The following is a 20,447-nucleotide window of genomic DNA, read 5'->3' as shown; positions in this document are numbered from 1 at the left end:
TGAGATGTGCATGAAAACCGCATTTGTTTTTTTTCCACAGCCCTAACATCTAGTTAACAAAGCTAAACAGCGTTGACCTTTGTGTAATAAGTTACAGAAACTGTTAAACGCACCAACTTAAATAATAAAATACACTTACCGGTTGTGGTCCATAGATAACGCCTTCTCCAGACAAAGAGGGAACTGCTCCATCTTTCAAGAATAATCTTTGTGCAAATCCAGCATTAAACTGATTGAGATTGAGAAAGTTGTCCTCAGCTAACTGTCCTTAGAAAAATGAGCTGCACATAGTTTTACATGTGCATTATAATTTTCGGGAACCGAGTTAAACATAAATTGTATCCATTAATCTCAAAGTACAGCGTTCCTGGGAAGCCCAAACAAAGATGATTGGACTCAGAGATGAAAAATAAAACAGCGTTTCAACAACATGGCGACAAACACAAACAGCTCTTCCTTCTTCTCCGTTGGAGCACAACAAGGCCACGCCCCCCTGTTTGTGAATTCATGTGGGCGGTGGTTAGTCAAAAAAACTGTTTTAGTGACGTCATTACTACAGGAACTAGAGGGCTGTAGTCCAAACGGATCGTTTTTTGTAGGCAAATTCTGTTAAATCAAATATCTCGCTTGGCATTGAACTTTGAGCTTTAGAATTTTACAGATATTATTTATACTCTAACAGCAACATTACACACTAACTAAAGTTTAAAACATGGAATCACGAAGAAGGGGACCTTTAAGAAATAAACAATGTGCAAATCCGTCGTCAAACTGGGCCTTGTTTGTAAAACAAGCATCTTCGAAATGCAGGGAACAAACACAAACACTTGCACAACTCCGTTGATGCTCTGTAAAAATAAACTCCATCCACTGGTCCCTTAATGCTGTTTTTTTTGGTAATCTGTGCAGGGTTTTCTTGCCCTGGCAACCAAAAACACACTTCTTTTGTGACATTTCGGTTTCTCGCTCTGATCAGTGAATGTCTCTGCTCTGCTATACAGGAGCGCACGCTCTTCCGGCAGAAGTGCCTTAGGACCCATATAAGGAAATTCCGCTCCATCTAAAGTCACACAGAGCCATCCTCGAAAAAAACTTTCCGAAACTTGTGACAAACCGGAAGGTTCAAACGTACAACTTAATTTTTGAAACTTTGTCCATGTTTAGCATGGGAATCCAACTCTTTAACAGTGTAAAAAAACTCAGTATGCATGAAATAGCATTTCACCCCCCCTTTAATATTTTTTTTGTTGTATTTTAAAGCAATTTTTTTTAAAGCAATCATATTTAAAGCCATTTTCAATTCAATTCAATTTAAGTTTATTTGTATAGCGCTTTTTATTTTGAAGTATTCCAGTTTTATTTATTCATTCCAAATTAAAAAACTAGCAGTGTGCAATTAGTATCATTAAAAAAATGATAAAATCGATTGTAGCTTTTATTTTAAAATGATCTGTCAATATGCAATGCATTTATAATCTCACAAATTACATGTTGAAAACATTACATATTGAAAACTATTATTATTATTAATACATGAATGAATGCACTATGAATTGCATATTGACAGCTAATTTTAGTTTTTAATTTTAAAGTAATAAATCCAGTTTAAATACTTTATAATACAAATAAAATACATACTCTATTTGAAATACAATCAGACTTATGCATTGGATATTTACATCTATTTGATTTAATTTTTTTGCCATTTATTTCTCTTGCATTTTAAAATATTTTAGAGCATAAGTAATCACACTTACATTTTTTTTCTTAAGTGGTGTCTATGCCTTAGCTTGGGCCTGTATAAAAAGGTTGCCTTTTTTTGTTCATAGTAGAGTTTTGATAAATGCTTTGCCCGGCGGCAGACATCCAGATGACATCTGGAGAGCCCTGTATTTACAGACACTGACGTCTCAGACTATGGAATGTTGTGAAACACTGGAAAGAAACCAGGGGATCCCTTAAACCTGAGGGTTAAGACTGTCCTCAGGCTGCCAACACATCAGCTCTCAGCATGTTTGAGCTTGACAGTATGCAAGACCATGATTTTTTGCCTTTCGTTTTGACCTTTAAGCCTTTAAGTCTTTGAAATCCAGAAACATCTATCTTTGTGGTTGGTTTTCGCACCCACTAGATCTCCATAAATGCAAAATCAATATTTTATTTAACAGTAATCCATATGCATAATTCTTGACAAGAAATGTAAAAAATGCCAATGCATTTTGATTGTATTTTACACACACTATCTACAGTATTGACAGATTAAAAATAAAAACGAAATACATTTCAGAATTGTTTAATAGCACTAATGGATTGCATATTGACTGCTATTTTTCTTTTTGAAGTAAAAAATATTTGCAACGTACTTTCTTGCTGTACTTTTAAACAATACAGCTATTTTATTAGTTTTATTTTCATTTAAAATAAATAAAGAATTGTAAAGCAAACAGGGTTTTTAACCTCAGATATTAAACGAGTTAAAAAACACAAATAATTTTGGACAATATTGTTGATTTGTGAGCTCCCAGAATGCACTTGTGTTGTTTACAATGTGCAGCAGAGAATAATAATAATAAAAAAAAATAATAAAATAAAAATAAAAATTAGTAGCAAACTTGGCTAATTTACCATCACACACTTGTTTGGGGTCCAGTTTCGAAAACCTTCAAAAGTGCAAGATTGAAATGAACACCTAGTCTTCCTAAAAACAGGGATTTAGATTGACGGTGTCCAGAGGAACGGTCCTGACAGTGTTTACTCATAGCTTCATTTTCGTACAAGCGTTAGCACATGTTTTATGTTGTTTGGTGTTCTCATTTGACTCTAAAGTCCACGTTTGTTGACAGAACACCGACCCGCAGAGTATCCTGTTTTCAGCATTTTTCACTGTCAGCCTTGACCTGAAACCATTTTGAGTCTTTACTTCACCCCATTTGGCTTTTTAAAACCGACAGCAAAAAAAAACAAAAAAAAAACAATCCCAGATAAAAATGCCTTTTTCGAAATTGGCATTTCCATTCTCAGAGACTGCGGAGTCAATGTGCTTACAACATGCATGCGCCAACATCTTATTAAAAACCTTTTAATTTTTTGCCCTGAGAAGTAACTGAACAGCCCTGTCTAGCCATAAACGATGAAACGAGAGACACAGACACTTTCTAAACATCTTTCAAGAAGACTAATTCATGACCTCTGCTTCCCCCAGGGGTGTTTGTGCAATTCTTTCAGAGAGAGAGTGTGTGTGTGTGTGTGTGTGTGTGTGGAATCCTAAAACCATGGAGCTTCACGCCATATTCAGACCCTTAAAAGCAGGATAACACAGACTGATGTCGATGGCATCGCTGGGGAAATTAGCGGCTTATTCTGTCACAAACATATTGGAGCTAATGGAACACATTGATCTGGCATGTCCTCTTTAATTAAATGCAAAACGGGTGATGAGCTAGTGGTATCAATGACCGCTCGGATCACAGAGAGGGTGAATCCAATGAAGAGTCAATGAATGCTGCTTTGTGCCGGTTTTATCTCTGAGCTCTCATACTGTACGCGTAAATGAGCTGGGCGGCTGCCAGCGCTTCTAGAATATGTGTGGGTGGCTGTAATTATAATTGATATGATTTAATTAAAGTTGTCTTATGGAAGGGAAAGTCTTGCAACGTGCTGCTGTCTCTTTCTGTCTCATTTTCTAAAGTCCAAGAGAGTAAAAATAGGCCTACTGGGCCAGACATATTCTGTCACAGGACATAACGGGCAGTGATAACTGAATGCATAACGGTTTATTGGAAACAAACACAGCAAGGAGTCAGATGCCTTGGGTGAAGATGGCAGGAGTGTTTCTCGGTAGCGCAGTGGGAATGCAATGGGTAGAACAACCTCCAAAAGAAGTCCAAGAGTTATTTCTTGAAGTTAGTGAGACTTGCGGCTGGAGAGACTGTTCAAATATACATGATCGAAATGCTTTACAGCCTCCATTATGCACCAGTTCACCGTGAAATGAGGCGAAACATTTCTGCATTTCGGATAGCAAACCGTCTCTGCTTGATGTTGCCGATGCTGATCTGCCAAACAACTGCATTCAAAGACCAAACATCTTCCATACACAAGGGGAAGCTGAACTTGCAAACGAGTTTTAGACTCTGGTTGTTATAGTGTACATGTGGTTTCAGACTGCTATAAATGCTATTCTTTTTATATTCCTCAAAGAATCCCGAAACAAGCCAAACACAGTCAAAGTTTCCACAAAAACATTTAGGAGCGCGAAATGATTTTTTTCGCATTTAAGAACCGTTTCAGATGAGGATATTAGAGGGAATTCTGAAGGATCGCGTGACGCTGAAGACTGGGGTAATGGCTCCCCAAAATGTAGCTTTGAATCACAGGAATAAATGACATTTTGAAATGTATTAAAATAGACAACACACACACACACACACATATATGTATTTATATATGTATATGTATATGTGTGTGTGTGTGTTTGGGTGGCAGGAGTGTGTTTGTGTGTGTGTGTATATTTATGTAAATGTACGTGTGTGTGTTTTCTATTTGAATACATTTTAAAACGTCATTTATTCCTGTGATACATATGGAGAGATTTTTTTTTAATCATAAATCTTAAATTCATGCTGATTACTATAATAATTAAATAATTGTATATTTTAAATAGAAACTACCATAACCAATGAAAAGTATAACAAATAAAATAAAGGAAAAACTAAATGCCCAAATCACTTTTTATAAAATGATGTGCAAACGTTTCTTTATTTTGAAATATAACCTTGACGTCCCCGGAATGGCTGCTTAAAATGTTCATATTTTCGCATACTCTTGAACCTTGTGAAGGTGTTTTTCTTTGGTGTGTAAGTAGCAGGCCAGTGGCTGTTATTTGAGCCCCGTCCTCAGGGCTAGCAGGTGGCCTGAAAGGCAAAATGAGTGGCAGGAGGGACTGTGCTCAACATTCTTGTCTGGCAGAGGGTTTACCTTCCACTCACCCAGGGTGCTCCATCTCCTAGCGCCGGTGCCCTTATCTGTCTGTCTTTGGGAGACTCCTCACCCCCTCCCACAATCCACTGGGCCATCAGCCACAGAAGCTTGAAAGGAAACGTAGAGAGTCTCGTCTTCATCTCCTATCTAAAAGGACAAATTTATTTCGATTTTGGGTATTTCACGAATGTTCCACCGCCCTAACTGCACAGGAAGTGGTCAGTTCTCGATGAAGCCAAATTGAAATATTCACACTGCTCCGTCTCATTCCAAAACGACTAGTACACATCTTGCTGCAGTGCGCGAATGTATCCGTCAGTGTCAGATGTGCTAATAGCTTCTCGACGGCTTAAGAGTAAACATGAACTCGATAAAAACTTTGCAAAGAGGTGGCTCAAGGAATCATTATGAAATCCCAGCCTCTGTTTCCAGACGAGTGCAAGATTCCCTGGACTCGGTGCCCTCTCTTATTTTAGGGAACACAGCGGATGTTTAAAATACAGCCACAATAAATCTGTGCCTCTGGCACTCCCATTGGCGTAGCCGTCCTATAAAAGAGGCTCAAATAATCATATATTTTCTTCTTGTGCACACAGCTTTATTTCGATCAGAAGAACTGTATGTTATGAGTTATTGCACCCAATCAAATGTCAAGAGTATTATAAATTGCACTTTTTCATTTTAATGGTACAGTAGAATGATATAGTAGAATGATTGTTTTGCGTCAAGACACACAAAAATTTTTTTTTTAAACTAAATTTTAACTCAAATTCCTTTGTTTAACAAAGCTAGCATTCTAAATTCCATATGTAGGAGCATGAAACCTCACGCAATGGATAAAACTTCTAAGTTAAGAGGCATTTAAAAAAAAACATTTGGATTTCGCTTGAGCTTTATAAGATCGTAAAGAACGTAAAGCTTGTTCCTGTTACATTTAAAAAAAAAAAAACCTTGGATGATTTGTGAAGGACTTTTCAGAGAGGAATCTAGGCACTTTTTTTAAAACCTCCAAGGTGCTTATGAAACCAGTCTGCAAGCATCAAAAAATCATTTATTCAAACCCTTCAACTGACTGAATGAGCAACAAACACGTCTACTGGTATTAGGCACCAGGAATTCAGTTCACAAAGATGCCAGTGGGATCTGCTGCATAATCCCAGAAAGTCCCCTTCAAATAGAAACGTTTAGCAGCGAGTCATTTACTACAGAAGATAAACTCCCCCCAAAACACAATTCAAATTCAGATCCCTTTTCAAGAGTTAAGACTGTAAGTGAGCAGAAAACCAACCTTCAACTTCAGAATCAGGTTGTTCTTAAAGGAATTTTCCGGGTTCAGTACAAACTAAGCCCAATCAATCCAAAATAAATACAAATTTTATATATATATATATATATATATTTTATATATATGCCCCTTTTTTCGTAAAAAATGGAGGTTACGGTGAGGGATTTAAAAATGAAGACTGCGGAAATTGGGGCAATTTTTGGAAAACATTGTAGCAGACATTTGAGCTTATTGTATCAAAGCACATTTAATTCCTTTTTATGAAAATGAACTGTAAAGCTGTTAAAATATTATACATTTGTTTTTAAGGTTTGCTGAATCATGGCAACACATTTATTCATTTATTTACATTATAATCATGTAACGTTCAAATTTACACCTTGAAACTAAATGACCCCATTGTAAGTAACTCACTGGAACCCAGATTTTAAAAGAAAACGAGGAACTAGTTGAAATTAATCAACATTATGTGAGAAAGCCTATCGACGGAGCACAACTCGTATTAAACCCAGAATATTCCTTTAAAGATAATCCAGCATTAAAATCCAAAGGAAAACGGTTACAAACATCAATACCGTCATCATCCATCACGTACTCTCATGTGCAATTTCTCTCTTTCCCGTTTTGTTTTGACACAAACACATAAATTAAATGCATTTATCAAATGTTTAAACCTTCAAGAAATCCTAAAACGCGAGGAAGTCCACGATAATACATTGTGCTGTAGAATCTATACAAGTTCAGGTTAAAATCCATTTCACAGATACTTAAATAGAAGTACCACAGGCATTTCATATCCTGCTGGAGTAAACTTGCACTTTCCCATGGGGATGTTCTGCATTTCTGTAGATGTTCCAGATGTTTCGTTTAACGCAGTGTCCGTAAGGCGTTTTGAACATGCTGTACTGCCAATCAAAGTGAAGAAGAAAGTTTCACGAAGGAAAAATCATGCTTTAGCTGTCATTTATCATAGTTCACTGGAATGTTCTTGACCTCAATGGATTGCAAAATAGTTTCCAAAGAGTAGATATTGGTGTAAGAGTGTATTGTGTCCTTGTGCCTCTGATTTGGCAATGAACAAGCATGGCATGAGTTGGCGTTGTGCTGTAGGGAGAAGGCCTATGTGGCCTCTCTTCTGGAGATTTTTCAGCTCTTCTCTGTGGCTCCTCTCAACGGTGGATGGGTGGTTTGTTTTCGAGAGTGGCCGTGACCGACCGCAGCCACACCACACCCACCCAAGCAGAGGTGCTTTAGGTCAGCCAATGACAATCCAGCTCTGCTGTCGTCCATTCAGTGTGGCTAGAAGACCATGGCACCTGTAATGAGAGACGGCACAGTTTAAAACCAGGTTTTCTAAGAGCTCAAAGCCAAACGCTGCAATTTGAACCCAGCCAATGCATGCCAACTTGATGCATGATGTCAAATGTATACTATCATTATACCAAGCTTAGTCAATCTATGCAGTAGGAGGAATGGAAACTAAAGTGTAGTTTGATGCATGAAGAATTGAAACGGTTCTTTGTATGCAATGTAAAGAATGTAGTCTTATTCACAAATGACAAATTCGCGCAAATTTGATTCTTTATAGTGAATCAAAAACATACAGCATAACCAGTGTAAACGTATTCTTGAGATGACTCCTCTGAGCTTAGTCTTTTAATGAATAGTTACCAATTTGAATCTGTCTGAAACACGGACTTGAGAATTTATAGCTGAAATATATTTAAAATGATTGAAATCAAGATCTTGTGAATCAGAACTGAATCTGTATCAATACCCAGCCATACAGGGAACACATAACACATACGTTGGAAAACGTAGTAAAATCGGTTGCAAGCATCTTTGAACCTCGTCTGTTGTTGTGTCCGTTGCGAGCAGATGGGATTTGTAATCTCAAAACTCTTTAAAAGAGCCTTCCCCCTAACGCCCTCTCAACATCCCAATGCTTGCAGAAGATTTAAACTCAATCGCTTCCATCAGCTTCACATCCCACTAGTGAAGCTTGCCTCTAATTTAATTCTCATCACCTCCACCACATTGTAATTTAATGCTAATGCCTCCCCCTACAAGTGTGTTAAGCCACAACAATGAAACGATTTCAGCGTCTGCATTGAAAAGGCCTTCAATATATCCATCAAAACTGACTGACGCTTATTATAAACCAAAAAACTAAGTAAATATTTTGCAGATCCCAGCCGTGGATTCCACCAGATGAGTCCATCTGCTTTGATTCATTAAGTGGGAGATTCTGATCTGGCAGAATAGCTGCCACATGCACTTTAAGGGAAAACTGAGATGACTATAGTTTTAAAATACTTTGCAGATGTAGAAAATAAACCAATCTGCAGAATTGCATAGAAATTATGTGCTTATGATGTGCTGGTTAAGGTAAAATCTCAAGGTAAACCCCTGGGGGCAGGTGAATGGAGTGAATAATTCTGTATTGAGAAATACTATACTTGCATTAACATGCATTAAAAGTCTATAAATTCTTGATAATAAAAAATCTGATTGAACATCTGGTTGCAATATAGATTACTCTATTTCCCCTCTCTCTCTCAAAAAATAAATAAATAAATAAAATAAAATAAATAAAATAAAACGAGTAAAAAAAAGTCTTAAAAAAAGCACAAGGGCTACAACAAACCCCCACCCATAACTAAACATAACAAGCCTTTCCCTTTACTCATAAATGCAGAAAATAATTCATGTAGACACAACACAAAAGGATTAAGTCAACTTCCATTCAAAACATTTAAGTGGATTGATTGAAATGAAATTAAGTTACTGTGACAATGTACAATGACTGTTGCTTTTTCAATTAAGTAAATAGAACAAGCATCAAGACCCGTGCCAATTTTAGTCTGATTGATGTGCGTGTATACATGCTGGGTGAACCCAAGCAACAATCGCATTATCTAGGTTTGTTAGTCCAGACGATTTATTTTGGATAAAAGCATTAACCTGGCATTTAAAAAAGATAAATTATTACTTCAGTCCAACTGAAATGCAAATGTACTTGTTTGCTAGGTAATGGTGCCCCTACAGATGGGAAATGCGAATGGAGTTATGTGGTTCAACATTTCCTCAGAACTGGCATATAGTCAATGCCAATAACACCATTCTGTGTAGATCTGTTAAACATGTTGCTAACACTATGTGCTTTTGCTCATCAAACCTGGACTTAATGGTGGGGTTAAAGTAGACACAGCGTTACTCCCTAATACGGTAGTGCTATAGGATAACATTTAAGAACTGATAAGAGTAAAATCCAGGCTTTTGCTACCTGTATCAGCCTGTTTCCACCAGTTGGGAGAACTGTGGACAGTGCCAAAACGTCATGTTTCCTGCTTTAGTAACATACATGCCATAAAGCGAGATTAGATTAAAGCAGCCCGATCCGATTTATGGGCTCTGCAACAGCAAAACAATTAGCTGGTTTAGTTTTTCTAAAAGGGGTTGGGACGGGAGGTTGTGGTGTTTGGCAAAGGGTCAGGACTGTTCCAACTGGCAAATTACCTGGATTAGTTGAACACAATACTGCCCATTGAAACTGCACTGTTGGCAGAAAAAGCAGTAACTAAGTCTTATTGAGGACATATGGCATGTGCTAAAGCGAAGTCAAAGGGGATGTCATTATAGGTCAATGCCTGGATATTCGCTATTGTCTACCTGAAGCTTCTGGTTGTAATTATAGTCCTGCAAAGTCATCAACAAGTTTGATGCTACTTTTAAAAAGCATTACCAGCTCATACTTTGGAAACAATTATGGTATTGTTTGGGCAATTTCTGACTGTTGTTTATCTAGTGGTCACTCTAAGGCAAACACAAAACAGCGCCAGCACTTTCCTTCTGGAATTACACCCGCAAATTCTAGCTGATTCCATCAAACAGGGCATAGGGAGATTCCCAAACAGAAGTGGTTTGAAAAGTCCACGTCAAGGTGTAGTGCAGAGACCTGCCTTTGGGAAAGTAACTCGAAGGAAATGGCCTAAAATATTACTAATTACGTTCACTACACACGGTTACATTGGATTTGGTCTGTCCGAGCATGTCACACTTTTAGGGCTGGACCAGAATATTCAATTATTCGTTCGGTGGGTTGGCATTTGATTTTCAATTTTGAGATTTGAGATACAACCAGAAGCTTTTTGACAAACAGCCAAGTAAACAGCTACGCTACATTCAATATAAAAAAATATTAATTACATGCAGGTACTCTTCTCCTTCACCCTGGCCACTCCAGATTTAAAATGATTTATAATCGAAAGTGGAATCTCAACCCTGCACAGTCCTTTAAATCAGTCATGAAGCTCATTCTTCTATACGTTTAGTTTTTCATAATGACACACAGAGCCATTCCACCATGGAGACCAACAGACATTTTAAGTGTGAGACCAGAGTTGCACACCTCTATTAATTCTTCATACCTTCACTCAATAGGAGTTCTAAACCCACTTAAGTTATTTTATCAGTGGGCGAAGAGACAATGAAAATGTCAGAAAATGTCAGAAAAATGTCAGCTTAGATATAAATTTAAGCACTTTCCAATAAACATCTACTGTAATATGAGATATTTAAATGTTGTTATTTAGCCAAAATACAAAGATATTTTTGAATACTCAACTGAATAAAAAGAAAGTAAAAAAAAAACTTTTTGCAACCAGATGGTGGTTACGATGTCTACCAGCAGAGTCTAGCAGGGCCATGCTAACCAGCTAAGCTTTAACCCTTTGCTTGGAACACGTTTAGCCGTGTTTATGCGCTTCCTGTGGGCGTTTCTGGAGCACACCGCTGCTGCCAACATCCTTCAGCAGGCCTGCCAGGGCGTCCTTCAGACATTCTGATTTTGTGCCCCCTGGGGCTAATTATAAAACCCAGCTTTTGCTGGGCCACCTGCTTCACTGTGAAACGAATCGCTTGTGGTGTGAACGAAGTCGCTGGCTGATGAAAAGTGTTAATGATTACTCACAGAAGTAATCATTTTCTAATCACTAGGGGATGCAATGAGATGGCTCTGGACCCTCCCCAGGCAGTCTAATTTAAATTACACAAGTGAGAGATGTTCAGCTGACTGTTATGACGCATTCATAGAGGCCATTCGACACAATTGTAGTTCCTCAGCATTAGGTTTAAGCAGCAACTACTTTTGCTGTATACATACACAAACCAGTATGCACACACATCATCATTCAGCTCTGACTTCATGCTGAAAATGTAATGACTTCATGCAAATGTTGTTAGTCTGTAATGGCCTATTAGCCCTAGTCTTCATAAGTGCTGACAGAACAGATATTATGATAGCAGAAATGATGATGAGTGTAGGATGCCTGTAGAAGTAAAGTTATAACAAAGCCTAATGCATTTCATATAGTCAATTAGCATAAATTTTTTACAGTTCAATGTGCTCATGCTTTTGTTTGATAGTAAAAAAAGACTACATGCCAGAGAGCTTATAATGTAAAAAATGGAGAATTATATTGTTTCTTTGGAAAGTAAAATAATTGCAATTTATTAAAAACTTAATGGTAAGACACGGTGTAGTGATGAACTGAAATTTTGGCCAAACATTATTAATTCAAATGAGTCTTTGTTTGGAATAAATAAATTCGGCTTTATATATTTATAGAGAGGCTCCATTGGATTTTTTTGAACATTAACTCTGTACATTTAAAAATTTTGCTAATAACCAACCTTTAACTTGTCAAAAATACACAACAGATGGCAATGCATTTTCCATTTCGACAACAAAGGAGGCACGTTTTTTTAAGTAATCAACTTTTCTGCCTTCACACACAAAGTTTTTCTTCTTCTAATGAAGTATATAAATAGGTCTTTATTAATGCACCAAGAGCCAAAAAGATTGATTGCCTTTGGGCATGGGGACTTCAATGCACAAGTGGGAAATGCAAATTCTGCTAATTTACAATTGCATTCCAATTGTGAAACTGTTTCTGTTCACATTGTCCTCCGGGCAGTGAAAATATTCAGCTACTATTCATACCATAAAACAATTTTTGGCAGAAAAATCCCAGTGGCCAAAATTTCAGTGACGGAAAAAGAGCTTTAGATGGTACATTTAAAGGGAAACAAAACAATGTGGCATCTGTTCCGGCAACAGTAAGTACCCTTTCCCTAAATCTCTCCACATTGAGTCCCTCATTGCAGTCTGTAATTACAGAGATTAAACCACTTTGTGCTCTCACTCTTCCTAATAGCTAATTTGACAGTAAAAGCTTTGAAATGTAGGTCACAAATCAATATTTTAATGGTTCACTTGTGCTGACGCATCACTCCGATCCTAAGTAAAGACTCACTAGATGTTTAAACCTCAAACTTCAACCCTATTGAAGATGTTGCCTTTCAATGACAGCTGCTCTATAATACCGCTAAACATCCAGATGGTTTAACACACCAATTTTCTCTTTGCTCAACCACTCTCAAACCCTCAATAAGAAGGGAGCACTCAGCTGCTATCAAAGAAGGTTGCCAAGCCAGGTTTAGCATTTTGGCATGCAGTTATCTTGACATAAATCACTGTTTATGTGTCAATGTCGACAGCCTACTGACTTCAGTTGCTTCTCTGCTTAGAATTACCATTTAAGCAGTTTTCAAAGGAAGCACCTTCAATAAAAAAATATATTTGTGTGTATAAATCAGATAAGGTAGTCGAATACAGATACTTACCTTCAGAAAGAATAATACATTCAGTATACAGTATTTAAACTCACTAGAGCACGTCAAAACTGAGAGATATGCCAAAAACTTACCCAGAACAGATCCATACACTTCAGTCGGAGGCATCTAGGCAGGAAGATGTTTCCAGGTGCTTACAAATGCAGTTGGAATCAGTGAATAAGGCACGGTAGTGATGCTATTCCAGCTATCTGATGTGGGATCATAGCAATCCAGGGTTTTACACCGCTGTGCACCGAAATATCCGCCGACCACATAGAGTTTATTACCAGAGGCCACAGCATGGCAGCTCATTCTTTTAGAAGTCATGTCACCTACACGTGTCCATTGATTGGTCTCGCAATCAAATCGATAGGCAAATGCTGCTGTAAACTCTGTATCACCACCCATTATGAATATCTGACTGCCGAGGACAGCAGCGGCCGTGTATCTCCAGGGTTGAGGGCATTCGGCAGCTATTGTCCAACGGTTCTCAACAGGGTCATAGCACTGGACCTTTGAGGCCTTGTCCCGGTGTATGGTTGTTCCACCAAACACAAAGAGTTTTAGCTTGGCGCTGACCACTGCTGCATTGCTGACACCATCCCTAAGCGGTGCCATCATTGTCCATTTGTTGGTCAGGGGGTCATACCGCTCAACCTGTTTAAGAGATACTGATGGGGAGGCTGGGAAGACACCTGCTATAGCAGTGTGACCCCCAACAACATAAAGGCAGTTTTCAAGTTCAGCCGAGCCGTGTCCAAAACGTGCAATTAGCATAGGGGCACCTTTGGACCATTCTTCATGTACCGTGTCATATATCCAAACATCCTTAGACACTCCATTTTCCGACCCCCTACCTCCTGTCACGTAAACTTTGCAGCCAATGGCACATGCACTGAACTCCTTTCTCGGACTGGGAAGATCTGATTTAGGGATGATCTCTTTTGCTTTGTGATCCACTTGGTAGATCTTATCACACATAAATGTCTGACCCCCCAGAATGAGCAGAGTGTGCCCAGCTTTGCGAGGCCTGGCGCAGGGGCTGGTGACAATCCCGTCATTCTGCAGAATCTTTTTCTTGCACTGCATGGCCTCATCGACAATCTGTTGGCTCCTTTTATCTGACATCACAAGTTCCTCACATGCAACGGCCTCAATGAGGCATTCTGAGGGTAACAGTGCAAGGCGTAGTCCTCGCAGCAGTTCGGGAAGATAGTCTCTGCGACTGTCTAGGTCATGCCTAATCCAGCGCATGACTGCGTTGAACACAACCTGTTCATCTTCAACCTCCAGCTCATCGCTAAGGATGAGATCCAGAAGCTTGTCTTTCGAGAGGCCGCAGAAGTCTTCAGTGTCTCGAAGAGTCTCAAAGTGGATGAGGCACATCCTCCACGACAGCTCATAGAGCCGCTTGCACTGATGGGCGTCTGAGAGCAGCATCATCCCTAAGCAGTTGGATGCATGCAAATTCTTCTCCAGAAATTCTGCTGCTGCATCCCGGATGTCATGAAACTGCAGCATATCTCCAGCCTCGAGAAGTGACTCTGCGTTCTCCTCATTGATGATGACACGCGAGGAGTAAGCAAAGTCCAACAGCAGCTCCAGAACTTCTGGGTGAACACTGTCTCGAAAGTTAACCTCATTGTCAAGGCTTTCACGGAGGCCACCGCTAAACATGGCTTCAAAGTAGCGACTGCAAGCAGCAAGCACAGCTCTGTGACAGGGAAAGGAGCGGTCACCTGCCCATAGTGTCACATCTGTGAACATGCACTGCTTGCGCAGGGTATTCAGGTGGGTGAGCACACTGTCTGGATGAGAAGGCTTGTGGAAGAGCGAAATGTTCATGGAGCCTGTGCTCGTCCTGGATTTGCGGTTTTCATGGACGCTGACTGACATCTTTTCCAGCACGTCCAAATTTTCACCGGTTCCAATACCCCGAACTAAAAAAATACAAAAGCACAACACAGGAGGTTAGCAAGTGCTCTATAAAAGGTATTTTCAGTATTGGGATGACTCAGTGATGTACATGTTTATGCTTGGCAGTAAAATCACCACTGAGAAAGTGGTTACGTATGGTGCTGTATCAACAAAATTTAGAGCCAACTAGTGCAACATTAGTTTTTTTTCAGCTGCAGACTATTGGTCTTGGACTCTTGGATGATTAACATTTGCTTAAATGTGGCCATAGTGTTTGTGTTGAATTGGCAAATAAATATTTTTTAATTAAGATTCTTTCCTGTGTGTAATGTCCAGAGACTGAAAGAATATATTGTATGAATGACAATTTTACATCCTTCATAAGACAAACTTTGCTTGACATTTACTAGATATTCACAGCTCCTTCAGTAATCTTACTTAAACAGCGGAGTTCACTGTACTTAGAACTGTAATCCTTCTTTACACTGTTAAGCCAGCACAAAGTTCACAATTAATCAACTCGGTCTCTAATTGTCACATTTTATGTTGACAGATTGCGATAAATTTTAGATTCATAAATAAAGCAGTAATCTTTTGATTTTGGCAAACCTTGAAAACTATGCCAGAAATCCAATGAGATCAACCTAAAGATGAATTAAGAAGAGCATCTATAATAATCTGAGAAACCTAATTATTCATATTCTGTTTAGGGTCCCATCGATATATCTAAGAATGATATTTTCTTCATACTTAACCATGATCCCCCCCCCCCTTATTTGCATCAGTATATTTACATAAATTTTAACTGTATTTAAGTATTGTTACCAATCACTGACATGTTTATTCAATGCATTACTGGGGTGACGACAACTAGTACAATTTTTAATGCCCAATATACACTGTCTGTAATGCAGCAAAACTAGAAAGCTCCTACTATAACCAAAGTGTAGACTGTGTAAAATGGACAGGTTTGTTGACTTAACATTCTTGAGTTATATAATGCAATCAAAATGTGAAAAGCAGTTTTGTTTATCATGCTGCTAAGAGGGCCAATGAAAACATGACGGCAGTTTAATCACTTGATTTACGGTACAAAAACACAATTAGAAATGAAAAAAAAAATTTGGCATAGAGTTATCCCTGCAAAAATACTTTTCATTTAAATTATTTTAATCAAAATGGATTAAGTTTACAATTAACGAAGGGAAATAATTGACATTTACTGGATGACTTTTTCTTCCTGATGCATGCCCTGCTACAAAGAAAAAAAAAAACCCTAATATTTCAACATTTAATTTGTTAGGTGCAGCACATGATTTGGTGAAATACAGACAGTTCTGCCCTTTCTAGCTGACATTTGACATTTGAAAACTAAGGTTTTAGCAGCAGAGGTTCGATGTTACCAGTGGCTCTTTGAGTGAATGTGCTTGCATGTAAACTGGATTCTTTCATTGATACCATTTGAGATTATTGTGAAGAGAGAGAGAGAGGGGTGCAAGCATGCACAAACATCGGCAGGGTCTTTATGGATCACGCTCTCGGGTTGACATGAATCACAATGCCAGAGGTTGACCACAAAGGATGCAAGGTCACAGCTATCCATGCAGAAAGCTATGCAGGGGGATGCGAGCAGCTGGGAGGATGGTACTGGAAGGGTTGGATGCAGGGCTGTTGATGGCTGAGAGAACAGAGAACAGGAAGCAAGCAGGTGTCTAAAACCACTTACAGCGACAGAAACTGCCGACCCACGCACAGGCACTGACAGTGAGGAACTGAGGTGGGGTCTGCATTGGTCCCAAAAAGTAACCCCTCAACAGGCCAGGCCGACAGAGTTATCCTTTATGGGGCCAGGGAACAGAAAATGCAAAAGAGAATTTTTTTCACATAAAATAATGTAAGAGGGTCTCCAGTTATTCTTTTGCAAGATACAGTTTTGTATTTTTTTTGCAAGATACAGTCTCTTAAATGTTGCATAATTCCAGAACAGTAGTCAGGTTTGCAGCCCAATGAAAGCGAGAGAGCTGAAAAAGAAGCCCAACTATTATTTCACAGCTTGATGAAACTGCCTTGGAGTTCCTGCATGGTTCATCCCCATCACCCATGGTAACCATCACCCAACCACAGCATGATCCATGCCAAAGTTGACTACTCGTTTTATATGAACAAACTAACTACCTATCCATGCGGATATTCTTACCAACATGAATGACACCTTTTACTTGCATCGCCACTGAGAGGTTGAGGAACAAAGGTCTTTATTTCTTTCAATGTTCTTCCTGTGTAAACATCTAGACTAAATAGCCTTTTCCAGGTCCTTTTCACTGAGGATGTTGGTATTCCAGAGCTGTATTTCAGTTAGGCTACAGCTATTTGTGCGTTTGCAGAAAGTCAAAAGCTGGCATCCTCGCTGATTTGAAAAAGCTCAATGAATCACCGGCCTGCAAGAAGTCCGTCATCAGGACTAAGTACTTCTTTTAGCACTCAGGCTAAAACATATTTTACACAAGCATGTGGATGCAGATATTTCTCACTGCGCAAGCTTGATTTCTGCTTTCTCAATTTGTTGCAACATCCGCTGTAGCGGATGAATTTTGGCTTAACAAAATGTGCACAAACTGTACAACAATTTGTCAGTGGGGCAGTACCCTAAAGGGACAACTTTGTACTGACACCTTAAAAGGTCCACAATACTACTTCAAGTACTTTTTAGATACTACTGTGAACTTTTAAGGAGCAAATAAGGGATTTATGTCTTTTTGAGAGTACTGCCCCAGTGACAAGTACTCTTAAAGGTAACATTTTTCCACTTATTTTCTTTTTCAGAGTTATATTATTTATTTTATGTTATATTCACTTAAAATATTCTCATGGACACTAAATAGTTGCTACAGACAGTATTCACTGCTATTGTTACAGAAAGTTATAATAGTGTCCATACTGGTAATTTTGGCTCAAATGGAAGAAAGAAGAAAAAAAAAAAAAAACTTTTGTGAAAGCATGCGAAACAATCTTACGTTTTATTTGTTATTTCTAAACAACAGAAAACTGTTTCTCAACCCAGCAAAAAACCCTAAAACTGCACATTTGATCATCCTACACCAATATTTGACATCCATTTCAGGATATGGAGCCACTAAAATTGACCTGATGTGCTGAATCAGGTGTTTGATTAGAGAGACATCGAAAATTTTAAGGGAGCAACACAGATAACCACTGGTAGTCTAACATATGCACGTACCAGGCGAGTAATTAAAGCGAAAATAATTGTGATGTTGTAAGGGTCATGAACTCTTTACAGAAGTGAACAGCAGCCAATGCGGCAGACCGGCGCTTGTTTACTTGAACTATGATCAGTGCAGAACTAACTAGACTGAACTTCAAATACTGCCGACGTACATGACCCTGAGACCGTGGATGATACATTCACACAAAATTCCCTGACTTTTATATCATATAAACGTTTTAATTGGAAAAATGATAATGTAGAAGCAGGTGTTCTGTTGCTCAGGCTTGGGTTATGCAGTTTTCTGTCCGTCGTTACCTAAGTTAACCCCTCGCCTCATTACACAACGAAAAGTGGTTTTACGTTAACAAGCGTAGCCATTATAGAATTAAAATAGACAAGGCAATAAATATGGATATTTCGTAGTATACGGCGACTATTTTCTACGCCACGAGACTTCAGAAATGCGCACCAAACTAAAGCTACAGTTAGCCAGACCGCTAGTGCGCTAAACAATTTTAAAAAATCACCTGATTAAACTGATAACTTACACTGAGGTAAAATGTAATAGTACGATACAAAGTTAACAGTAACATCTCAAAAATGACAGATTTGGCTGCGCTTATGTTTTTGGCGACCGCTCAGTAACGATACTATGAATGAAAGGAGCTAATGCTGTTAGCGCAGAGTCGTAACTCCGTGTTTTGACATGCAGAAGAAACTCCTTGCGATTAGAGACACGTTAAAACGCTGCTCTCCCTGTAAGCGATCATTTTCTTCCGATTTACACTCATTACTTCTGGAAGAAGCGAGAGGTAGCCACCAATCCCTATTCAGCTCACATCTAATCCTGACTGAGTGTATTGGCTTTTCCAGCTCTGCCAAAAACAGGAAGAACATTGCAGATGTTGGTTAAGAGTTTTATTCATCTGAAGCTAATTTTTCTAAAACAAGACTATTTCTATAAAGACATGCATACTCACAGTGTTCTGGGCGCTAGTGACAAATCCTGACGTTGTGCAGTTTAGGAATTGGGGAAGGAATCATAGTTTTGTTCACCTCTTGTCTGGTTGGCTGTGTCACTTTGTTCACATTCCAGTCCTCACACTGATGATGAAAAACTGTGGAGTCTCTCAGGGTAATATCCAAAAGCAGGGGAATGGGTTGATTGACGTGCCGTTGACCAAACACGCAAGGGGAATTTATGCAAATATAAACTGTAGCCAATAGGGACGTTCCGACCTGAAAGCCTGCGCTGTTTTCTGTACAAAGCAGCCAATGGCGAAACAGTGGGAGGAGCGTCGCGGAAGCCGACGACAGCATATCACAACAATTAGCAGGGAAGTATTATGACTTTTTTATGTGCATATACTCTTTTTAAAAATTGCTACAATGACGAAGGTTCACCTAGATTAGCAGTGTTTTGGCAAATATGTAATTGTATTTGAATAATTGATCTTATTTTTAAACATAATTAAAAAATGACGTATTTTATTGTTATTGAATGAGCACACCTTTGTTTGTTTATGGGTTAATGACATCTATTGTATGCTTTCCATGTATTTTTATTTTATCTGTGTGAATGTAACAATTGTTCATTAGAGATGTTTTTTAAATGCAATGATTTTAGCTCCATCTAGTGTGTGATTTATGCTAAAGCACAACATACCTAGAACTGTTTTGTTTACCTCTCTGATCATAGATGTAGTCTCGTGTTCTAATGCATGTGTATGCATCCAATTCATTGTTTGATGGACTCTGCAGATGTAAACGCATATACTGACTGCATTTAGTATTAATCTTCGCAACAAAATTGTCTTGGTTAATGTGTTAGCTAGAGCAGGTGTTTTCAAGCTTTTTGAAATAAAAATGATCCTTGTGAGGGGAACTTTTGTGCTTCCTAAACAATAAAGTCATATTTCCATTTATATAAAATATAAATGAAAACCACTGAGCAAGACAGATCATATCAAGAAAATGGCATATACTTACTTTCATTTCTCACTGGTAATAAACACAAGTGTCTTTCCTTTTTGTGCAATATTAGGTAAATTAATTTACATCAATATTTTAGGTGGTTATATTGTGTGTAGGCTATCTATTTTATATTTATAATATACATTTATTTTCTTTATGAAATATTGTTTTATTATCACTTGTGAGTCTTTAGTTGCTATCTGATTTTTATTTTTATTCCACCGTTATAAGTTTTAATAATCTCTCTGCAAATGATAACTCTCTGGCATTTGATTTCTGGGTTCATCACTTATTTTCAAGTCTGTCCCTGTGCTGCTGAACCATGTGTAACGTAATCAAGTTCACTTGGATTTGAGTCTGAATGCATTTTCTGGGCCAGTGCATCGA

The 20,447-nt window shown here is 38.4% G+C and overlaps 1 protein-coding gene across 2 annotated transcripts; it reads right to left on the bottom strand.

Moving 5' to 3' along the window:
- Nucleotides 1-6,011: 6,011 nt before the first annotated feature.
- LOC113066821 (kelch-like protein 25) lies at nt 6,012-19,197 on the bottom strand. Of its 2 annotated transcripts, XM_026238865.1 has the most exons (4): nt 19,067-19,186; nt 16,587-16,697; nt 13,036-14,883; nt 6,012-7,581 (listed from the first exon to the last, which is right to left on the bottom strand). In XM_026238865.1, the coding sequence occupies exons 2-3, from the start codon at nt 16,648-16,650 to the stop codon at nt 13,070-13,072; spliced, it is 1,878 nt and encodes a 625-aa protein (XP_026094650.1). In that variant the 5' UTR covers nt 16,651-16,697; nt 19,067-19,186; the 3' UTR covers nt 6,012-7,581; nt 13,036-13,069. The 2 variants fall into 2 exon arrangements, with proteins under 2 accessions (XP_026094650.1, XP_026094651.1); XM_026238866.1 differs by lacking the exon at nt 16,587-16,697 and having other exon boundaries at nt 19,067-19,197.
- Between the last annotated feature and the right edge of the window lie 1,250 nt (nt 19,198-20,447).

This window comes from Carassius auratus, chromosome 50, assembly GCF_003368295.1.
Source record: "Carassius auratus strain Wakin chromosome 50, ASM336829v1, whole genome shotgun sequence".
NCBI lineage: Eukaryota > Metazoa > Chordata > Actinopteri > Cypriniformes > Cyprinidae > Carassius > Carassius auratus.
The sequence above is the reverse complement of the archived record's forward strand: the minus strand, read 5'-3'. Positions and strand labels throughout refer to the sequence as shown.